The 22,657-nt window shown below is 43.2% G+C and overlaps 1 protein-coding gene across 2 annotated transcripts in view; it reads left to right on the top strand.

Annotated features, from left to right (window-relative positions):
* MIPOL1 (mirror-image polydactyly 1) overlaps window positions 1–22,657 on the top strand; it is a 300,629-nt gene that overhangs the window by 174,585 nt on the left and 103,387 nt on the right. For both annotated transcript variants that reach the window (XM_063439494.1, XM_063439495.1), the window contains one exon: window positions 20,769–20,867. In XM_063439494.1, coding sequence (XP_063295564.1) covers window positions 20,769–20,867 — 99 coding nt within the window. The remainder of the gene's footprint in view (window positions 1–20,768; window positions 20,868–22,657) is intronic.

Here is a 22,657-nt window from a genome sequence, read left to right as displayed (position 1 = left end):
ATGTATAATTTTATTACATGACAGGAGGCTTCCTATTTTGCATAACTTTCTTTACTTATGCCTCCAGCAGCACAAGTCAATCAATCAAAAACTTTTAATCCTAGGCCAACATAAACTGTATATAAGTCTTTGGTGGGCGTGTCTATTCCTCTTTCTTTGCTGCTTCCAGAAGGCACAGGTCAGAGTACTACCTTCAGAGCTTATACTAATTTATTCTATATTTGTTTAATACTGTTAGGAACTTAGTCATTGTTTTTTCCATTATTCTATATTTGTTTTCTCTCTCTCTGCCCTACCTCTCCTCTCACCTTGTACTGTCTGTTCCTACCCGTCTACCTTACCCGCGGCGTTTTACCGCGACCGCGCTTGTTTGCTGGGGTTTGGAATAGGCATAAGGGACCCTTTGGGAGGTGGGTGTGGGGCTGGAGGGACGAACCGCTAACATCATCAGTGCGGCGTTAGTGTTTCACGGCGGACCGCGATCATGATCGCGGACCGCACTGCTACCGCGAGACCCACGACGGCCATTAGCGCTCCTAACGGTCGTGATTCAAACGACCCATCCAACATTCTCTTTTCTCATATGTATAGTGGTAACTTATTTTCTCTGCCTCTACTGTATATCTATATTTAGTGTCAGTACTCTCAGGCTTCCCCTACTGCACATCTTAAAGGCACAGTTCATGCAGGCTCATCCCCTGCTGCACATCTTAAAGTCACAGTTCATGCAGGCTCATCCCCTGCTGTACTTCTCAAAGTCACAGTACAAGCAGGCTCATCCCCTGCTATACACAGAAGAGTCACAATACTAGCAGACTCATGCTCTGCTATAATATAAGTGCCAGTGCCAGCAGGCTCATCCCCTGCTATAAATCAAAGTTACACAGTGCCAGCAGGCTCATTCCCTGCTATATATATGTGACTAAGTGCAAGCAGGCTCACTCCCCTCTATACATATGCAAGTGACACAGTGCAAGCAGGCTCATCCCCTGCTATAAATTAAAGTGACACAGCGCAAACAGGCTTACCCCTGCTATTAAATCTAAGTGACTCAGTACTAGCAGGCTCATCCCCTGCTATATCATCATATGTATATGTGACTCTGTACAGGATACCCACAATAGTAGGTGGAAGCCGTATCATACGGCAATTTCAGTACCTAACACTCTCCTGTCTTCCACAGACAGACCCAACACACAACACAAGATGAGTGACTCACCACAGTTAACACCGTCAGATTGGCAGACACTTATTAACTCGGCAGTAGCCGCCTCCGTGGAGAAAGCTATCGGCAGACTGCTTATGTAGAACCCAAAACCGGATACGGTTACAGAAACGTCCACGGAACTAACGGATGGGCACTGGGTCGGACACCCAGAGACTAAAAGGCAAAGCACCGTTGAAGAGGAGCCGCCAGGCAGTGAGAAGAGGACCTTCCCCTCCATACTCTCCGTCCATCGCTTGACATCATGGAAGGCGGGGGCTTCACACTTGGAAGACGAGGAATGGCTAGACGTCAAGGGGGACGACGGGGAGTACGATCAAGACACATACCTTGAGCAGGAGTTCCCTCACCACTCACGGGATAAACATGAAGAGGGCACCTTCATAGATCCCCAAGGGACGGCCATGTTCGAACCCCGCACGATCCGACATCCAAGATCGACAGAATGGGGATTACCGGAACACCTGGCTCAGTTCATCCACTTCTGGCTGAGAAAGCCAATGGACAAAGAAGTGAGGGCGAGGCTACGGGCAGAATGCCCAAGACCCACACTACCAGATAAAATCGCACTGACCCCGGAATCAGGGCCGGTGCAAGGATTTTTGCCGCCCTAGGCAAAAGAAAGATTTGCCGCCCCCCCCCCCTCTCACCCACCCCCCCTCCTCTCCCCCCCCACCCCCCAGTGACATCGCAATGCCCCATCCATATGATCTGCCATATGAACTGACGCCAGTGCTGCACACAGTGTGTTTACATTCAAAAGCCTGCAGGGACAGGCTATAGACACCAGAACCACTTTATTAAGCTGCAGTGGTTCTGGGGACTATAGTGTCACTTTAATGTGAGGTAAATTATAAATTAGTGTCACTAATAATATACTAGATTGCCTACTTACAATCAGATGAGGATGATGATGGGCTCTGGCTGCAGTCTGGCTCCACTGGTTCTGGTGTAGAACAGGATCTCTGGAGGCTGTTTGTAACTGTGGTCCCAAAATTCAATGTTCTGGGAGAAGGCAAGCAGCTCCATTTTTTGGGGCCCCTTACACAGCTCAAGGTCTGGGCCCCAGGGCCTGACGGTGAGTATGCCCATAAGGCCCACCCATATGTCCACCTACATGTTCCACCCATGAGTTCGCTCACAGGGAGTGGAGTGTGTAGGGGATGTGTTATGTGTTACTGTGGAGAATCTAATGTGTGTGTTTATGGAATGTGGTGTATAGGGATACCAGTTTGTATAGGTGATGCAGTGTGTGTGTAGTGGAAGCATTGTGTTTTTGTGTAAGGAATAAAAAGCAGCGTGTGTTTGTGTATAAGGGATGTATTGTGTGTTTCTTGTTGTGTGTAAGGGATGCATTGTGTGAATCTGTGTTTGTATGCATAAGGGATGCAAAGTGTGTTTCTGTGTATGTAAGGGATGCAGTGTGTGTGTCTGTAAGGGGTTCGTTGAGTGTGTGTAAGAGATGCATTGTGTTTCTGTGTCTGTGTAAGAGAAGCAGTGTGTGTTTGCATGTGTGTGTAAGGGATGCATTGTGTGTTTCTGTGTATATGTTCAAAGGATGCATTGTCTTTATGTGTAAGAGTTGCATTGTGTGTGTAATGGATGCATTTTGTGTTTCTCTGTGTGTAAGGGAAGCATGTTGTGTTTCTGTGTGTATAGGGATGCATTGTGTGTGTGTGTGTGTGCGTGCGTAGTGTGAAAGAGCTCCCTGTCCTGCCCCCTGTCCTATAGAGCTCTCCCTTCCATCCCTTAGAGATCTCCCCTGCCCCTTAGTGGTCTCTCCTCTCCCCCCCCACCTCCCTTAGTGGTCTCCTTTTCTCCCCGACTTTCCATTAGTGATCTCTCGTCTCCCCCTTAGTGGTCTCTGCTCTCCTCTGCCCCCCCCCCTTTCCATTAGTGGTCTCTCCTGTCCTCCCACCGTCCCCTAGTGGTCTATCCTCCACCCCCCCTCCCTTAGCGGTCTCTCCTCACCCCCCTCCCCTAGTGGTCTCTCCCTACCCCACTTTCTCCTCAACCCCCCCCCCTGTGTTCTCATCTCCCCCCGTGTTCTCCTCTTCTTATCCCCATGTTCTCCTCTTATTCCCCCCTCCCTGTGTTCTCCCCCCGTCCCTGTAATCTCTTCTTCTCCCCCTGTAATCTTCTCTTCTTCTCCCCCCTCCCTCCAATCTTCTCCACTCCCCCCTCATTCCCTGTAATCTTCTCTTCTTCTCCCTCCCTGTAATTTTCTTCACTCCCTCCCTTTAATCTTCTCCCCCTCCCTCCCTGTAATCTTCTCCCCCCTACCTCCCTGTAATACTCGTCCCCCTCCCTCCCTGTAATATCCCCCCTCCCTCCCTCCCTGTAATATCCCCCCCCCCTTCCTGTAATATCCCCCCTCCCTCCCTCCCTGTAATATTCTTCTCCCCTCCTTCCCTGTAATATTCTTCCCCCTCCCTCCCTGTAATACTCTCCCCCCTCCCTCCTTGTAATATTCTCCCCCCCTCCCTCCCTGTAATACTCTCCCCCCTCCCTCCCTGTAATAGTCTTCCCCCTCCCTCCCTGTAATACTCCCCCCCCCCCTCCCTCCCTGTAATATTCTCCCCCTCCCTCCCTGTAATATTCTTCCCCCTCCCTCCCTGTAATACTCTACCCCCCCTCCCTTCCTGTAATATTCTCCCCCCTCCCTGTAATATTCCCCCCTCCCTCCCTGTAATACTCCCCCCTCCCTCCCTCCCTGTAATACTCCCCCCTGTTATATTCTCCCCCCTCCCTCCCTGTAATATTCCCCCTCCCTGTAATATTCCCCCCTCCCTCCGTTATATTCTCCCCCTCCCTCCCTGTATTATTCCCCCCTCCCTGTAATACTCCCACCCCTCCCTCTCTGTTATATTTTCCCCCCTCCCTGTAATATTCCCCCCCTCCCTCCCTGTAATATTCTTCCCCCTCCCTCCAATACTTCTCCTCATCTCCCCTGTAGCGTGGCCGAGCTCCTCTCCGGTCCGTGACCCGGCCGGACTGACAGGAAGTGCACACTGAGAGTGCACTTCCTGTCAGTCTGGCCGGGTCGCGGACTGGAGAGGAGCTCGGCCACGCTACAGGGAAGGGGAAGTGAGGCAGTGCGGCAGCTCAGGCGGCTGAGGAATTTAAAGGGCCGGCGATGGGGGCGCAGGGCGCCCCCTCCTATATGGCGCCCTAGGTGGCTGCCTAGTTCGCCTTATATGAAGCGCCGGCCCTGCCCGGAATTTGATACTACCGTTTCCCTGTTCATGTCCCGCGCGGGCCGGGACCCGTGAAAAGGGATAGAGAACGGCCTTAGGGAATCCCAAGACAAGCTCCTAGACATCCTGGGCCCTCTAGCAAAAATGCTAAACCTGGCCGACCTAGCCCTCTCCCAGGGCACCGCACTGGACGCCCACACTATACGTGAATGGGCACAATGGGCCATCTGTATGCTGGGCAACACCAACGCGGCAATGTGCGCAGAACGCCGCAGAACTGCATTACTGAAGATGGACCCAAAATTGATGGAGCTGGGTAAGAAAGAAATGGGACCGCTGGCGAACGGTCAACTATTCGGTGACTCATTCATAACTGAACTCAAAAAACATGTGAGCATCTTCACCACTCTGAATAAGGCTCAGACCTCCATCAAGCAAGTATTTCGGACGCAGACGGTTCAATGCAGGTGAGTATCCCCAACACGCCCTATCTATATTCGCACATGACTGCAGGCAGACTGTCTCTTTTTTCACAGGAATGGGAAAAGATATCTTCGGACAACTGGATCCTCAATACGGTAGACGGCTACGAGATCTAGTTCTCAGACACCCTGGTACAGGACCGACACCCACCACCAATAAGAGCGTCGGCAATACACACAGGAATCATAGACAAGGAGATCCAAACCCTGTTCGACAAGGGGGCGGTGGAGGCCGCCCCAGACGATACGGGTTTCTTCAGCAACATCTTCGTAGTCCAAAAGAAAACAGGAGACTACAGACCGGTCATCAACCTACGACAACTGAACGGGTTCGTCACCTACAGGCATTTCAAAATGGAAGGGATCCACATCCTAAGAGACCTACTGTTGCAACACGACTGGTTCACTCGACTAGACTTAAAGGACGCCTACCTATCGGTACCAATAGCCCGCGTCAGCCGTCCTTTCCTCCGCTTCACATGGAAACATTTCACCTGCCAATTCACCTGTCTCCCATTCGGCCTCAGCTCAGCACCATGGTGCTTTACGAAACTCATGAAGCCGGTAATGGCTTACCTAAGGGAGAAAGGCATCCGCTGCCTAATATACCTGGACGATATTCTGATATTCTGCGAGTCAGCGCCCAGACTTCGATCTCAAACGAGATTCATAGTGTGCTTGCTAGAATCATTGGGCTTCATCATAAACAGAGAAAAATCTTCACTCCAACCGGCCAGGGTGGTACAATTTCTGGGATTCGAAATAGATTTGAGAACGTGTACCCTCCGGTTACCCACTGCAAAGATTGCAACAATACGGAAAAAAATACGCCGGGTACTTCGAAAAGACTCAATACCGCTCCGCCTCCTGGCCAGAATGGTAGGCCTTTTATCATCCTCCATACAAGCGATCTTCCCGGGACCGCTACACTACCGGGCCATGCAACGGGCGAAGGCCCATCACTTGAGACAAGGACAGACGTACGACCACTGGATCCCAGTGTCAACAGAAATACGGACGGAACTCCGATGGTGGCTCCTCCACATGAAGGCCTGGAACGGCAGAGCCATATTCGGTCCGAACCCGGACTTTGTCCTGGAGTCGGACGCCAGCCTATAGGGCTGGGGAGCCCACTGCGCACAGGCGTCCACCGGAGGACCATGGTCGGAGGAAGAAAAACTCCTACACATCAACTGCCTGGAGTTGATAGCGGGCTCCTTCGCGATCCGGAGTTTGGCCAAGCACATGTCCAACTGCTGCATACTCTTGCGCATGGACAACATTTCGGCAGTCCAGTACATAAACCACCTGGGCGGAGCCAGATCACGGGCCTTAACAGAAGCAACGAGGGACATCGATCGATTCTGCCTACCCCGCAACATCACGATCAAGGCAAAATACCTACCGGGAGTCAACAACCTCACAGCGGACTGGTTCTCTCGACATTGGAGGGACAACAGCGATTGGCGCCTAAACACCACCATCTTTCACAGGATAAGGCAGGTAAGAGGTCCACTACACATAGACCTCTTCGCATCACGGACGAACACTCAGCTACCGAGATATTACAGTTGGCTCCCGGATCCTCAAAGCGAAGCAGTGGATGCATTCCTGCAACAATGGCAACAAACAGGGGCTTACGCGTTCCCACCGTTCTCGATGCTGGCGAGAGTCCTCCACCTCCTACGCAGAGCGGGGACATCTCTGATTCTGATCACACCATTGTGGAAGAGCCAAGCATGGTTCCCAGACCTACTAGCTCTGTCACAAGACCATCCGCTAATCCTACCAGTGTTCCCATTCCTCCTACTGAACACGGACGGGGAACCTCACCCGTTGATTACACAAGATCGTCTGGAACTGGTGGCCTGGAGTCTTTCCGGGGATCCTGGAACGTCTCGGGCCTATCGCAGACGACTAGAGACCTACTATGGGACTCCTGGGCACCTGGCACTAGGTGCTGCTACCTATCAGCATGGAACACGTGGAATCGCTAGTGCATGGAAAGGGACCTCGATCCCTTTCCGGCACCTATTCCCTGCATTCTAAATTTCCTGTCAAACCTGTTTTCGGAAGGAAGAGCATACCGCTCAATTAATATCACCAGATCCACCATCTCGGCGGCCCACACCCCGATAGACGGTACACCAGTGGGTCAAAACACCCTGATATGCCGTCTACTTCGGGGCATCAAACTAACCAGACCACCAGCCCCGAAGTATAACACTCTTTGGGATGTAGATTTGGTTATCCGGTTCCTGAGGAACTGGCCAGACAACGAGACCTTGTCACTGAGACAACTATCAGCCAAACTGACTCTCCTTCTATGTTTAGTTTCGTTTTGTAGGGTCGCGGACGTTAGGACTTTTGACATAAACGGTTTCACTGTAACACCAGAAGGGGTTACCTTCACGGTGTCTCGCAGGACTAAGACGGACTCTACATCCGTATCTTACCCCTTTTTTCTGACAGTTCCTCGGCTATGCGTCGTGAACACGTTGCTTCGATACGTAGAGGTAACCGAACCGCTCCGGTTTTACCGATCAGGTCAACTGGTGGTATCTTACACTAAACCATACAAACCCGTAACTACCACTACGTTGGCCAGATGGGTACGATGGCTTTTATCCCTGGCAGGGGTAGAACCAAATTTCAGGGGCCCACTCGGTACGCGGGGCGGCGGCTTCGCGTGCATATTCGGCGGGAGTATCACTAACGGACATCTTGCGCTCGGCAGACTGGACTAGAGAAAACACCTTCAGAGTTTTCTACTTTCGACAGACATCTCGTGCATCTTTATTGTTGTTACCGCAGTGTTAAAAATGCAAAATAGGAAGCCTCCTGTCATGTAATAAAATTGTAGATTATGTTAACGTAGTGTACGTATAATCTTAATTTTAATAATGATTTTAATAATCTTAATTTTAACAATTTCATTCTGAGCTATGAGGTATAAATTGTACATGACTTCAGCTACACAGTCTGGTTATAAATTGCAGTCTCTGATATCTAGGGACAGAGCAAAATGTCCAATGGCTTTAACTAATCTCCACATTGGGGGTGCTATTTCAGTTAAAAGACTTTTAAAAATGATTGAACTCACTTGTTTCACAGCAATACTTTTTGGCCTATTATTTTTGTTCTGTTTGTTTACAATCTTATGAGACCTGTTCATAGCATACTCTTTTGCCATCCCCGAATGGAATTTGAGTCCCACGTTAAAAGCATTATCCCTTAAAGAAATTAAAGAAATTAGAGCAATAGAAGCCTTGTGAAGGGAAATTGCAGTGGCTGGTAGGTCCAGTATTTAGTATGTGTAGCTAAAATTGGCAGTACATAATTTCAGATTCCGAAGTTAATTTATTATTTTTACTTCCTCTGCCTACATGTGTATTAAAGGGTTCTTTGTCAGCATTTCGTCATCGGATGCTTGTGTGGTCATGGGTTTGGTTATCTTGGAGATGGAGGGTGTAGGGTGAGGCTATGATATTGGTAAATTGATCACTGGTACTAGTGTATGTATTGACAGCTGAGGAGCTATGCAGTACTGAACATCCTCAGTCTCTGTCCCAATATTACCAGGCCCAACTTGCAGAACTTGGGTCACTCCAAGCTAAGGAAGGAAATAAAAATGGACGGCGGCGTATTACCGGAAGTATTACTGGAGTTAGTGGCATATTACTGGAGTTGGCAGGGCTTAAGAGTGAGAAAAAATAGGAAGAATCTTTGGAACCTGTTAGAGAATGGTCAATAACTAGCTACGGTCTAGACCAGGCATAAGCAACTTTTGCACTCCAAATGTTGTGGACTACACCTCCCATGATGCTTTGCCAGCATTATGGGTGTAAGAGCATTATGAGGAATGTAGTCCACAACATCTGGAGTGCCAAAGGTTGTCTATCCTTGGTCTAGACCAGGGGTGGGGAACCTTCGGCTCTACAGATGGTTTGGACTACATCTCCCTTGATGCTTTGCTAGCATTATGCCTGTAACAGCATTATGGGAGATGTAGTCCAAAACATCTGGAGGGCCGAAGGTTCCCCACCCCTGGTCTAGACCAATGGAAGGTCGGTAGCAGGTAGACAAGCCATGGTCAAGGATTACAGAATATAGAATGGACACATCAGGGCAAAGCATAGTATAAAAGGAGGACTTAAAAAGGCTCGAGAATCTTGCAGTTGGTTTGTGCCATTCTTGTACTTTTAAATGGTGTGAGGGAAATGTCCCAAAAGTTATGCAGGTAGGCACGCATCGTAAATGGAGTTAGGCAAATTGGAATCATAAAATGATGTGAGTTTGGAGTGACCAGCATTCAAAAATAGCACAAGAATGATGTGGATATGCAGACAAGTGTCCGTGCCGAAATTGACATCAGAATGACTCATCAACTCAACAGATACCATGACAGTTGTTTATTATAGATGCCAGAACCTCATTGAACTGAACTATACAATATTTTAGCTTATTGCAAAGTCTATTGGCAATTTGTTCTATTTGTATAACTTTTACATTCTCTAGTTTAGGGGTTTTAAAACGGATCATTGATTAAATTGATTACATAAGTATAATTATTTAAATGTCTTTAGGTGAGATAATTGACATCAGAAGCTCAATGGATCTTGAAAGGGTATGGTGTTCTAAGGGACACTCAATAACCGTGTTGGCTTTGTTTTTAGTGCATATAAATAATTCATTAAAATAATTATATAGTCAACAGTGTTGGCAACAATCCCCAGGGTTTGCTACTATTGCTTTAAGCAAAGCCAAGTCTAGTTGGTAGTGGAACCTCTTAGCCAATCAGAGCCCTTCCTGTTACTTTAAGCCATAGAGCAGTCATAGAGCAGCGACTTTAACTGTTTTGTTAACAAAAGACATGGTGTGGCCTGGCTTGGCTTTCATTACCCTGGCCAATAACACCATTGGATTTGTTTCATGATTGTAGCTAGATACGGCTGATATCAGCATGTCTGCTACAACTGGTAGCAGGTGGTAAGTCTGAGAGCTTGCTCTCACGCTGTGGGCCAAGGGGAAGCATACCCTGTGACTATGACATATTTGAGTGCAGGGTGGAGTGAACATACAACTATAGAGATTCTTCTTAAAGAAATCATCACTTGTAAGTTGCAGAGTGCTGTGAAATTAGAACAGTGGACTTAGTTATATGAGAGAAAACACATTATTATTTTTTTAAACAAGTAATTTACAATGTTACAATAGAAGAGCACATTAAAACAGCTATTCACTAAACTCTAAGTTGTAGTGAATTTTAATGTAAATATATATATATATAGAATTTAGACAAGTTGTACCCAAGGTGGGTCATTTTTCCAACTCTGCCTAAAGTTTGCTATTTAGAGTTCTGTTTGCTACAGAGTATAGTAGAATGACCTTTACCCACCATCTTTCTTTTAAAGTGCTCTGTCACCGACCTTGCCATTCACTCTAGTTTTGGTGTGGAACAATTCAGGGTAGCAACCAGTAGAGGCCGGTACCTAGGAGCAGGTGGAGAAGCATTCCCCAGTTTTTCTTGCCTTTAAAAAAAAATTGTTGACGTGCGCACCATTTCTTTATATAGACTCCTCAGCTGTACTGTGTCAGGAATTGGAGTCAGACCTCTTTTATAAAGTGGCTGTTTTCCAGATATGTGTATGTATGTGTTTACGGTGTTAAACAGGACATGGTATATCACAGAGTCTGACATTGAGCACATGGGTTAAGAGGGCAGAGCCCTAAAAATAAAGGGAAACACTCAAACTCACTGGGAGTAGAGTTTAGCACCCCTCCATCTATAAACTTCACCTCTGGTAGCAATATTCAAGTTACCATATCCATGTGATTCTTCTTCGTTTTGTTTGGTTTTATTATTGGCGTTATAGTTCTTCTTTTATATGGTTCATTTAGTTGGTGTTTTCAGTTATCGTTTTTTTTCTCACTAGCAGTAAAAGCAGTATAGCCATGCTTCTCCAAAAATAATAGTATCAGAATTGTATTCATAAGAAGATCTAAAATGCACTTTCTTATTATGATACTTCTTCTTTAACCCCTTAAGGACCAAACTTCTGGAATAAAAGGGAATCATGACATGTCACACATGTCATGTGTCCTTAAGGGGTTAATAGAAGCTGAAGTCACTCAGCCATTGGTGATGTGAGAGTTGTAGTCCACCGATAGCTTTAGACTATCAGTATGTTGAAGCTGTTGAGCAGCCTGTGGTCCAGCTACTGTGAATGAGCAGTGCAATTAAGAATGCTAATTCTGTCATGTTTATACCTTGAATCAAGGAGACGGTTTCCTCTCATCATCAACGAGTGTCTAAACATCACCCCTGGAACAACACATACCTCTGTCTGACACCAAAGGCACTGTGTTTGGCCTGGAGGGAGTAGTGTTATTCTTCGTCTGCAGCATCCGAGGGGAGACATTTTTCTCTCAGCAGCACTGCCGGTCTCAGCACAACGAGACGTCTGTTCCACAAGGAAAAGCAAGAAACACATTTTTCCTAGGGCCAGCGAGCGACCACGGCGTTGGAGAATTAGTCGCCAAGCCAGATTTGCTCACAGTGTTGCTCCATTCATCCCCTTTACTGCTACAGTTCCAAAGAGCACCTTGTTTATTAACCCTTGACAATACATTTTTTTTTTTTTTACTTTCAAGGCCAACAAAAATAATTATGCCCAAGGTTGCTTTTTTTTTTTTTTTTTTTTGTAGAGCTGTGCAGAAGGAAGGTGCTGATACCGAGAAATGTCGTAATTGCATTTTATTGCTTTGCTTTCTCAAATACCTACTTGTGTTATTTTTATGTATGGGATGAAGGGGTAGCTCAGTACTACGGCTCCTACCTGAGAAACAAGGAAATGTAGATCGAATTCCACAGCGAGTTCCTGTAAGCAGGGTTTTGTCTCTTTCATTTGGGGTTATAGCATGTAACATTAGTGCTCAGGGAGAAATATGTTAACAGCAAATAAATGTTATACTTAAATATATTTTAAACTAAAATTTGCTCTGTGGATACTGTGGTAATGTGAAATATACTTGTTAACTGTGTGCCTTGGAGAGTTAACATGTAGATAATACACACAGAAAGTGTAAAGTCTATATAAACGTCACTCACTGCTTTAAAAGCAGTCATATGGCAAGATGTGTTCTGCTTGTTTAATATAGTGTCATGGTTAGAAAGACATCTAGGAGAAAGATTTTCTGACTTGCGGGCTGTGCTCCCCTACATTTGAAAATGCTTCCTAACAATTTATATGATAGCCTTTGTCATATTTTGGAAACACCCCTAAACGTGACAATCTCTCTTGGTGTTTGTCCACCAAGGGAGAAGATGAACAAAATTATATTTACAAGAAGCTGTTCCCTCATGGGCACTTCCATTTCCGTTCTTCAAGTCTTGGCACTTCATCCAACTGGAGATGCATAGGCCAACTTGTATGATGTGTGAGAAGATGCCTTCTTGTCTACAGTTGTCAATAGTAACCGTTATCGGAATTGACAAAATCTCACAGCGGATGTGCCACCTTTTGTTAAATTGTTTCCTGATGAGATAAACCAGTCCCTTCTTTGTCTTATGATATTTTGATGCAGTTAGTATTTCAAAGAAATTACAGCAAAGTTAATAAAGATTATATTCTTATGAATTATTCAGAAATGTTATTACAATAAAAGGTACATACTTATCACTAAAGACACTACAGGTAATCATAGTGGTTACCAAATAGTAAAATAGGAGAAATCAGTCATCAAATAAGTTTACATAGCTTTCGTCAAATGATGCAAGGACTCCAGCCGTTGTCAGACCAGTAATAATCAATATCCCTTTAGTTGCAATCAGTATACAACAGCTTTTCATTACATTAGATTGCTTGAAAAAGACATACGTGTCAAAACGTTGCTCTACATTGATTGCAAATAAAGAGATATTGATTTATAAGGAGTGCTGGATATCATTTCTTTTAATTGTAGTGGTTATGGTATTCGGAGTCTTTGGGGCAGTGCCTCTGTGTTTTGTCAAACTGTTTTAAAATACGTAGGTTTACAAAAACAGGGCTTTCCTGGAATGCGAAGCTACATCTTCTGCTGCTGCCTAAATAAATAAAGTTTCATTTCCAATTTATATATCAAAGTAGTCCGTGAACACTTGAGGTGTGTTATCTAGCCTGTCCATTGCTGTTCATATCTGTAAGGTTCATTACAAAGTGAAACTCCTCGTTCTCTCGTCCTTGAGCACCTGGAAAGCCCCAGTTTCTTTTTGGTTTTTTTTATCATACTTGATCAAAAATGGTTAGATGGATTGCATCCATATATTCTCTGCTTTCTATTCACTACAATAAGGTTTACTGATTATTGCGCTTAGTTTCTCTTTTAAAACATAAGACAGTTTTTTTGTTAATTTTAAGACAAGATGTGCTGCTTTCCTTAGTATGCAAAAATCAATTTGAATGTACGGATAAAACCTTAATTTACTGTGAAAGACTTAACACCAGATTGATAACCAGCATTAACCTCCCTGGCGGTATGATTAGGTCAGGAATTTTGTACCAAAAGCGGTACCATTTTTTTGCATGGAAATTTGGTGTTATGTATTGTAGGCCAGTAATTACTTTCTTAAACCTGACCAAAAGTACTCTCAGATGTGATAAAGTTCGAAACATAAAATCATGAATTATAATCTAATAAATAATATACCGGTTCCCATTTTCTGTTCCTGGAAAACTTGCTATGCAGAGTAGCTGATTGCTGCTCGTTGTAGCGATTTGTCTCCGTGACAATCTTTTCAATGACGTCATCTGTGAGAAATAATTTTAGGTATGCCAAGGATCATTGTGCTCAACGTCTACCTTCATCCCAGGTGATCCAGTAAACGGAAATCTTGGCGGCGGTACCTCATCCATACCGCAATCAATAAGGCACCAAGTGCGCACATCACTGAGCTCGGGTGCAGAATCGACAGTGTCGCCACTTCTCTGGTCACTGTCAGAGTCGGATGACGAATCTTGCCACAAATCGCTATCGCAGTCGCTCAATTCTGCGAGGGGCTCTGTGTCGCTGCCGCTGTCACTCATCTGATCCAAACCCACATTGGAGATGCTAAAGTGACGCTTTGATGCCATGGTAAAAAATGTATTTTATGGGCAGAAATTACAGCAAAAAGGGCAGGCAGGGCAGTGTAGGATGATCAAATTTCAAATCTGAGGTGATACTGTGTCAAATCTGAGGTGATACAATGTAATCTGACAGGATTTCACTGTATCACCTAACTTTATGTGTGTGTGTCACTTTTATGCTTGAAACATTTGAATTACCCGCCCAGTTCCGCCCCCATGAGCCTCTGCGGCTCACAGAGACGGAACCAGGAAGTCAGATGGAGGCATCCGCCGGGGCTCTCACCGGCAATCACAGCGCGGGGACATCGCTGGATCGCAAGGAGAAGGTAAGGAGACTCTGCTGCCAGCTCTGTTATCTACCCCTAGCATGACTCGGGGTTACCGCTTCTGGCAGCGAAAATTAACCCTGAGTCACGCTCGGGAATACCGCTAGCCTGGTTAAAGGCATACTCCAACCCTTTTTTGTTATAATGTTTATTTATTTATTAATACTCTATTGTGTACTACTGCTTTGTCAACTTTTATTTTATATATATATATAATTAAATTGCTGTAAAATAAGTTAAAACTCACCTTCCACCCAGTGCCGGGCAAGGTACCTCCTTGGCCCATCCGTTGTCACTCTTTCCATCTCCGTCGTCCAATGAAATGCTTCTCATAGAGCCCAGAGCTGGCGTGAGCGTATCTGATCGTGTGTAGAGTCTATCATACCCTCTCAGTGTCCCCTTAAAGTTAACTACTCTGGATATTGTTTGCTCACACCTATCACTCTAGATTTCCTATTCATTGTTCTATGATTGAACCTGCACATTATCCTCATTTTGCCTTGTTGCTGTATCTTTAAGAGAGCTTTTTTTGTGTGATGCTTGTGACGTTTTGATGTAAAATATAATAAACACTGAAATAAAAAAAATATAAAAAGTGCAAGAACGGTCTGTGAGAGAGCTTGGAAAATCATAAAATCCACAAGAAAGCAGGATCAATCCCTTAATTAGGTTCTCTGCTCTCTTATGCCATGTTCCAATACACTTTAATTTAAAATGTGATCTTGGTTAATAGGCTCTTTATATGCTTTTTTTTTTCTTGGAGTAACTCCTAATTATTCATGTCCTGAGGTACCCTACCTTTAAAAACTCAGATCATTATTTATTTCATGCTTTCTTCACTTACTCTATGGTGGTATAATGCAGTACTCTTGATGGGATTTTTTTTGGTAGACTTTAAGGTTTCCACAGCGTTTAGTTAAAGGACCATTCTAGGCACCCAGACCACTTCAGCTTAATGAAGTGATCTGGGTGCCAGGTCCAGCTAGGGTTAACTAATTGTTTTATAAACATAGCAGTTTCAGAGAAACTGCTACGTTTATCAATTAGTTAAGCCTTCCCCCTAATTCTCTAGTGGCTGTCTCACTGACAGCCGCTAGAGGCGCTTGCGTGATTCTCACTGTGAAAATCACAGTGAGAGCACGCAAGCGTCCATAGGAAAGCATTATGAATGCTTTCCTATGTGACCGGCTGAATGCGCACACACAGCTCTTGCCGCACGTGCGCATTCAGCCGACGGGGAGGAACGGAGGCGGAGAGGAGGAGGAGAGCTCCCCGCCCAGCGCTGGAAAAAGGTACGATTTTTCCCCTTTCCAGAGCCGGGCGGGAGTGGGTCCCTGAGGGTGGGGGCACCCTCAGGGCACTCTAGTGCCATGAAAACGAGTATGCTTTCCTGGCACTAGAGTGGTCCTTTAAGGCATAGGAAGGGACACTTCTACTATCTAGGGAGCAATAGTATAAGTCCTGATTTTCTCATTGCTAAAAGGTGAAGAACACCTGCCTCCAAATATGCAAATTGGAATGCAATTGTAAGGTCCTATGCCAGAGTTTGTTGTTTTTGGAGTGTTATATTTCCACTATGTTGGATGAATAAAGTTCTTTGATGCTGTGTGCCCAGTATGTCCCAAAAAAAGTTTAACAAAATCTTATATTAAGTTATTCTAAGACAGAACTGCTAAGCACGTCTAAACATGATCAATACACAATTGTTAAATGCAATGTGATTGTGCGTATGAGATCCTAAAACCATCTAATCAAGCATTTATATCATTTTGTTCAAAAGTCTTCTTTATCTCTTGTCCAAAAAAGACAAACCGTCCTCACCTTGTTTCACTTGTAGTTTGTGCCTCGTGACACTTAGCCAGGAATGAATGTGCAACAACAGTGATAGAAAACTAAGAATGTAAAATCGTATTTATGCTGCATGTGTTTCGTGAAAGAGACTTTTCCAAGACAATAACAATTTTTAAAGGTAGACTCCAAGCATTGTAATAATGCATAATCATTTTTTAGAGGTCGTTGTGCAATGAGTGCTTTGGCGCTGTCCGTATGTGTTTTGTAAAACTGTTCTGGGCGAGTTTCACAAAATCTACTTCTCCGCTGTTTCCACCACGATAAAACGAGAAAGCCATGGTTTTACATGAGAAAATGGATTTCCTTTTTATTCTTCCAATACTGTTGAGCCTTGAATAACAGTGATAGCCTGTCAGCTCTGTGGATGGGATAACCAAGAGCAATCATTGTGCAAGATTCACACCCTCCCAACATCAGCGTCCCATGAAACGAGATACCACTGGCACTGTTTCAGTGCCCTCTGTGGGGTCGTAGTGCCCTGTGCGCGTCAAATGATGAGTTTGTGTTATACTTTTTGGGGTCTGTTCCTTGTTATCCCCAAAAGTGAGACACCAGGGAACAAAAACCTTGATTTAATAGGCTTTCAAAATGATTCAATATGCTTAGAAAACGTTCCAAATAATTCATCTACAAACATTCCTATAGACTTTAATGGTTACTTTTGCAGATAAATCATTTGGAAATCGGGACTGTCCCTCCAAAAATGGGAATGTTTGGAGTAATTAAGGTAGGATTAATTACAGTTAAGTGTCCCAGTGCTGCCATAAGATTAAAAAGATCTTAAAATCAGCATAGCCTTAAAAAAAACATCCTGTAATAAAGAAAAAAACATAACTGTTAAAAGTGAACAACGGTAAATTCAGAACAACTTTATGGCATACTTTTTAATAATATACTGTACACTGCGAAATATCGTTTTTTAAAAATAAAATAATGTTACAGTAGCTAAAATATACATGGAGTGTAGTGTTAACTGTTATTTTTATGCAAAGCACATTTGTAAAAAAAATAACATTTTGATGTCCTGTCACAAAACCTGAAAGGCCTCTTTACGGTTTCTGTGAACAGCAAAGTGTGAATCTCGATTTTTTTTATTTTTTTTTTTTTTATTAATTATTATTATTATTTTATTTTTGTACCTACTTTGCTGGATCAAATTCTTTTCATTCTTGAAAATATACGTGAGTCATTCCTCCTCCACTCTCAACAGGGAAGAATGTCTAAAATGAGGACTGTTTAAGTCTAGTCCTGCAACTGTTTAAGACTCGGGTGGAAATTCGTATTGTGTTTTTTTTTTAAGCTGGGGTTCATTGATGGCCTCTGCTTGTTTTTACTCACATGTATGGGGCAAGGAAATGAACCAGCCGTTATAGGCCCACAGATGGAAAACTTTTTCTTCCTACACTAACACTTAGCTTCTCTACCGGTTTCAATAACTATTTTTATCAACCTGTTTCAAGAAGGAAGCCCTGCGCCTGACATGTGGTTGTGGGCAGAGGCACAGAAGGAAAGCGACCAATGAAAACAGATGTCCGAAAGAATAAAAAAAAGTAGTGTTTGCATTGGAACTGACTGGGAATCAGTGACAGCGGGATCTTTGGCATGGCTCAATATAAGCAGCTCAGTGTCTAGTGTGTACGGTTAACTTAAGGATGAAAGAAGCCGAATGTCTGTGGCCAGGGAAGTTTGGTTATTTTAGTTAAGAAAAGCAAAGTCTGGCAGTGCTTAGAGGAAGGAGCCCAGATGCTCTGTTCACTGATGCCTAACTTGGATGTTAATGGTAAAAATGTTCCCGATATTCCCTACGTGCCCGCTGTGGCTTCTGAATCATTGCTCTATATGCTCTTCACCCTGCCGAATGAATCCTATAAGTTTCCCTGTTCGGGGTGGCAGAGTGTATGTCATAATGTTCTGGTGATCTCGCTGTGCGTTAATAGTCCCTTTTGCTTTTTTGATTATGCTTGATGTGTGCAGTCTCTCTGCTCTGTGAATGTGCCTTACCTGTTTTGTGTACAGGGCTGTCTGTTCCCAAAAGATCCCAGTTAAGCTCTGGACTTTGTTCACATGAGATTGGTGATGTCATGCAAAATAAGAAACTGTTGTTTAGGTAACATGAGAAAATAAGTGGCCGAAAATAAAAATAAAAAAAACATTTTAGGGAGTCCAACTTGAATATAACCATTTATGCATCAATATATTCTACATGTTGTGAGAACCCACACATTGTTTGTGAGTCTCTGTATAGGACACGCGCTATGGAACACTCTACTTTGTACATTATTTTAATTTTATTTGAAAAGGTTTCCTTAGTGAAAACAGCAGTGTCTCCTTAAATCAGGTGCACTGCTGTTTTCGCGAATGCTTGAGATGTGTTAATGAGATGGCAGCTTATAAAATATTGTATTTAGATATTACAAGGACACTCCACTGCCTAAATACGAGAAAATTAAATACCGGTAAATCACTGTTTAATAGCTATGCCCCCCCAATGAAAAAAAATGCATGCATTTAACAATGCATTTTTTGGTGGTGGGGGTGTATATAAAAACAGCTTGCTTTTGCAGTTCTCTTGTCTGAAGCATTTGCAAGCCCTCCCCTTCTAACCCTGCCCAGACTTTCTGTGGCTGTCCAATCACAGACTTCCCAGTGCATCTCAATGAGAAGTCTTTGCATGACAGGTGCTCTGAGCAATTGATGTCTCTTATTAAACTGTTAATAGCTCATCCTGCACCCAGATTCCTCTCCTGCAACTGTCATAAAAATAAAAAAAATACAACAAAAAAAACTAAACATGAAGTCTTCAATGAATACTATTCTACCAACCTACTTTTAAACTCTTACCTTTGTGTCACTTCACCCCACTCCCTCTAATATGTAAGCTCTTTAAGCAGGGCCCTCAATCCCTTTGTTCCTGTGCGTCCAACTCGTCTGGTACAAACACATATGTGGTTGTCCACCCATTACAGCGCTGCAGAATTTGTTGGCGCTATAAATAATAATATCAATAACATGGCTGCATTCCACATTTATTAGTATGTAGGCACTCTCTATCTCCAGACCTCACTTCCTGATATTAAACATACATACACGTCTACAGTCTACACTTATACTGATGCTTGAGCCTTGGTGTAATGTCAAACAAACCCTGGCATCAGTACAGATATGCAGGGAGCTGGCCAATTGGTACAGATGGATTGCATTATCCAACCACGTGAGCCAATGGAGGAGGTTCCATTATATATCCCTTTCAAGAAATGAAAAAGGAGGCTGGGTATACCTCACTGTGTTAAAAAAACAAATATATGTATGAGTCTGTGTATCTATTAATATGTGTGTCTGAGTCTGTGTGTCTATTGATGTGTGTGTATGAGTCTGTGTGTCTATTGATGTGTGTATTTGAGTCTGTGTGTCTACTGATGTGTGTACAAGTCTGTGTGTCTATTGATGTGTGTGTATGAGTCTGTGTGTCTATTAACGTGGGTGTATGAGTCTGTGTGTCTATTGATGTGGGTGTATGAGTCTGTGTGTCTATTGATGTGTGTGTATGAGTCTGTGTGTCTATTAACTTGGGTGTATGAGTCTGTGTGTCTATTGATGTGTGTGTATGAGTCTGTGTGTCTATTAACGTGGGTGTATGAGTCTGTGTGTCTATTAATGTGGGTGTAGGAGTTTGTGTGTGTGTATGAGTCTGTGTGTCTATTGATGTGGGTGTATGAGTCTGTGTGTGTGTATGAGTTTGTGTGTCTCTTGATGTGTGTGTATGAGTCTGTGTGTACATGAGTCTGTGTTTCTATTGATGTGTGTGTATGAGTCGTCTGTGTTTCTATTAATGTGTGTGTTTGGGTTTGTGTGTGTGTGTGTGTGTGTATGTGAATGTGAGAATGTACAAGTAAATACAACAAAATGGGTTGGGAAGGTGCAGAGTGAGACACACACAAATCCAATGTTTGGAGTTGAAGAAGAAGGCAGAATACATTTTTGCATTGGGTGCCTTGTAAATTAAGAACGCCTTTACTTGAGGAGAGCTGGACCATGGCATCTTCCATTAATCTCTCCTATACCATAACTTTTTTTTATTTTTTTTTTGCACATGTAGATGTTTGACTTAAAATACTTTATCTGTTATTGGTTTTGCATGCTTATGATGTCTGCCTTATTCTAATATTTAATATTATTTTTGTGGGAGTGGGGCATGGTCCTTAACGTGGTTTACGATTGATTTATCTTTTTCTTATTTCTCCTTGTTTTCTTATTTTGATGTTAGTCTCATAAAACCCAATATTTATATAGAGCTTTTTTCCCCCCTCTAAGAATCCTGAAGTTTGCCTTTAGAACCTAATTAGCAGCTGATAAATGTTACCTTTTACCCATCCCGGGATATTATATGCTGTCCTATGTCTTTCCATCCATCAGCTGAATAAAAAATTAGTTTTCCTCGTTCTGTATAAAACTGTAATTTGTGGCGCCAGTTTATGTAAAAACATTTTCTGGTTGTGTCGCACATGTTTAATCACAGCCTTTTTGGTGCATGAATCAAAAGATTGACTAGAAATCTCATGTTTTTCTGTTCTTCTTCCCAGGTTACACATCTGGAAAAGGAGCTTCATCAGCTCAGAGAGAGTAAATTGGTTTCCATGGATGATGAAGCTGCACAGATAACCTTTGAAGCTGCTTCCAAGGTGAATACTAATCATATGATAGCCATGCTCCTAAATCTATATGTCAATGATATCCTTCCTTAAAGCTGACTGCCTATCTCCAAAGTATAGCTTCAGGTTTTAAGGGACAACTCAAAGCACCATAACCACTACAGCTTGTTGTAGTCAAACCGCAGTTTTTTTTTCTAAATATTTTTAACGTATGTCACCACTCTTTCTGTGTTCTGTAGCTTAATGTATCCAACTCTCTTTACCCATTTTATCAACCGCTCCTGTTTCCCCCTCCTCATTTATTTGGTGTTTAATACTTCTACTGTAAAATGTTGCGGAATATGTTCAATGCTAAAGAAATTATGATTAAGCTATTAAAAAAAACTAAAATGTACCATGTATTCAAGGGGAGGATTTCAACACCGCTTTATAGAAACAATAATTTCATCATATGAATTAAACAGTTTTGATGCATGGCAATACATAACTGTTCTTTATAACTGCAGACTGACATTGTGCCTTGTTACCTAGTCTCTCATCAATAATTAGTCCACATCTCCTTCTCCTTATAGGTGTATGTTGCTTGTGTGTTCCTCATTCCAAAATGCATAACTTTGCATTTATTTACAGTGCATTACATTTGCTCTTGGCCTGCCCGGAGTCTAAATGTATCTAAATCTCTATAAAAAGAAGTATTATCCTTACTCAGAATGGTTTAAGTAAGTTAGCTTTATCTTGTCTGCACACTGATACGCAAATTCCAATACCTTTACCGATTTCCTTCAATTGTTACAGTAAACATCTCCTTCGAACCATTTCAAAGTCTGGGCAAAATCCAAGTAGATTACATCCACTGTAGAACCTTGATTTAAATATGGTCACCACATCTCTTTTTGCCAATGCTTCTGTTGAACAAGTAAATTCTCTCATGCCCAGCTCGTACAGTATACGAAGAGAAATGCTTATGCATTTTCCCATTACTTACCATTGGGAAAGAAAGGGTGCTAAAATAAATATACCTCCAGAATAAAAGTGCTTATTCTCTTAGGTGTTAAGGTAGACACTTGGCAGAATACAACCGAATTTGTATTTATTTATTTACAACCATTTTCATATCTTTATGTGACAGACAGTGAATGAGAGTTGTTGCTTGCCTTACCATTTTATCTTCTTTTTTTTTTTTTCATTACTTTTGTCGTAAGATATGTTCTTGTAAAACAGCACGGAAAGTACTTCAAACCTCCAGTTCATTTAACATTATTTAAATGACAGTTACTTTGGACATTTGACTGAGCCAGGACAGGTGGGTGGAGGGCCAACACTTTCACGAAGGGAGGGGCCGTGCTTCATCCGTGACTGAAGTTAAAACACCTGTGTTTACTTTGGAGATTTTCGCAATCAGCAACAGACATTCGGGGCTGGGAAAGTGAAATAGATGATCGAGGCAAGTGTTGTGATGACTAAACATATCTGAGATGCCCTCCTACTGGAGAACTTGTAGTTGGGTGGTTGACACGTTTAAGATATGTTTAACTTCACAAGTATTGATCATTTAATGCATCTGTATTCTATTTAATCAATCAAATTAAAAATCCGCCTGCAGATCACACACCACAAACATTATTTACAAAATGCCTGTTTAGTTTACATTTTCCAGTTACTGCAAAAACTGCAAGCTCAATCATATTATGTGGAACCAAATGTGTTTGTCAAGTCCAAAGAAAGACGACAGATGAAGTCTTCCTTTTATGAGTTTATACTTTAATAGTGGGGGACAGGGCCTGACTGTCGTGGCGTTCAGACGCACTTCCAGAGAGCTC

The sequence above is a fragment of the Pelobates fuscus genome, chromosome 13, assembly GCF_036172605.1.
Source record: "Pelobates fuscus isolate aPelFus1 chromosome 13, aPelFus1.pri, whole genome shotgun sequence".
NCBI classification, from domain to species: domain Eukaryota; kingdom Metazoa; phylum Chordata; class Amphibia; order Anura; family Pelobatidae; genus Pelobates; species Pelobates fuscus.
Note: the sequence above shows the minus strand (reverse complement) of the source record. Positions and strands in the feature narration are given on the sequence as shown.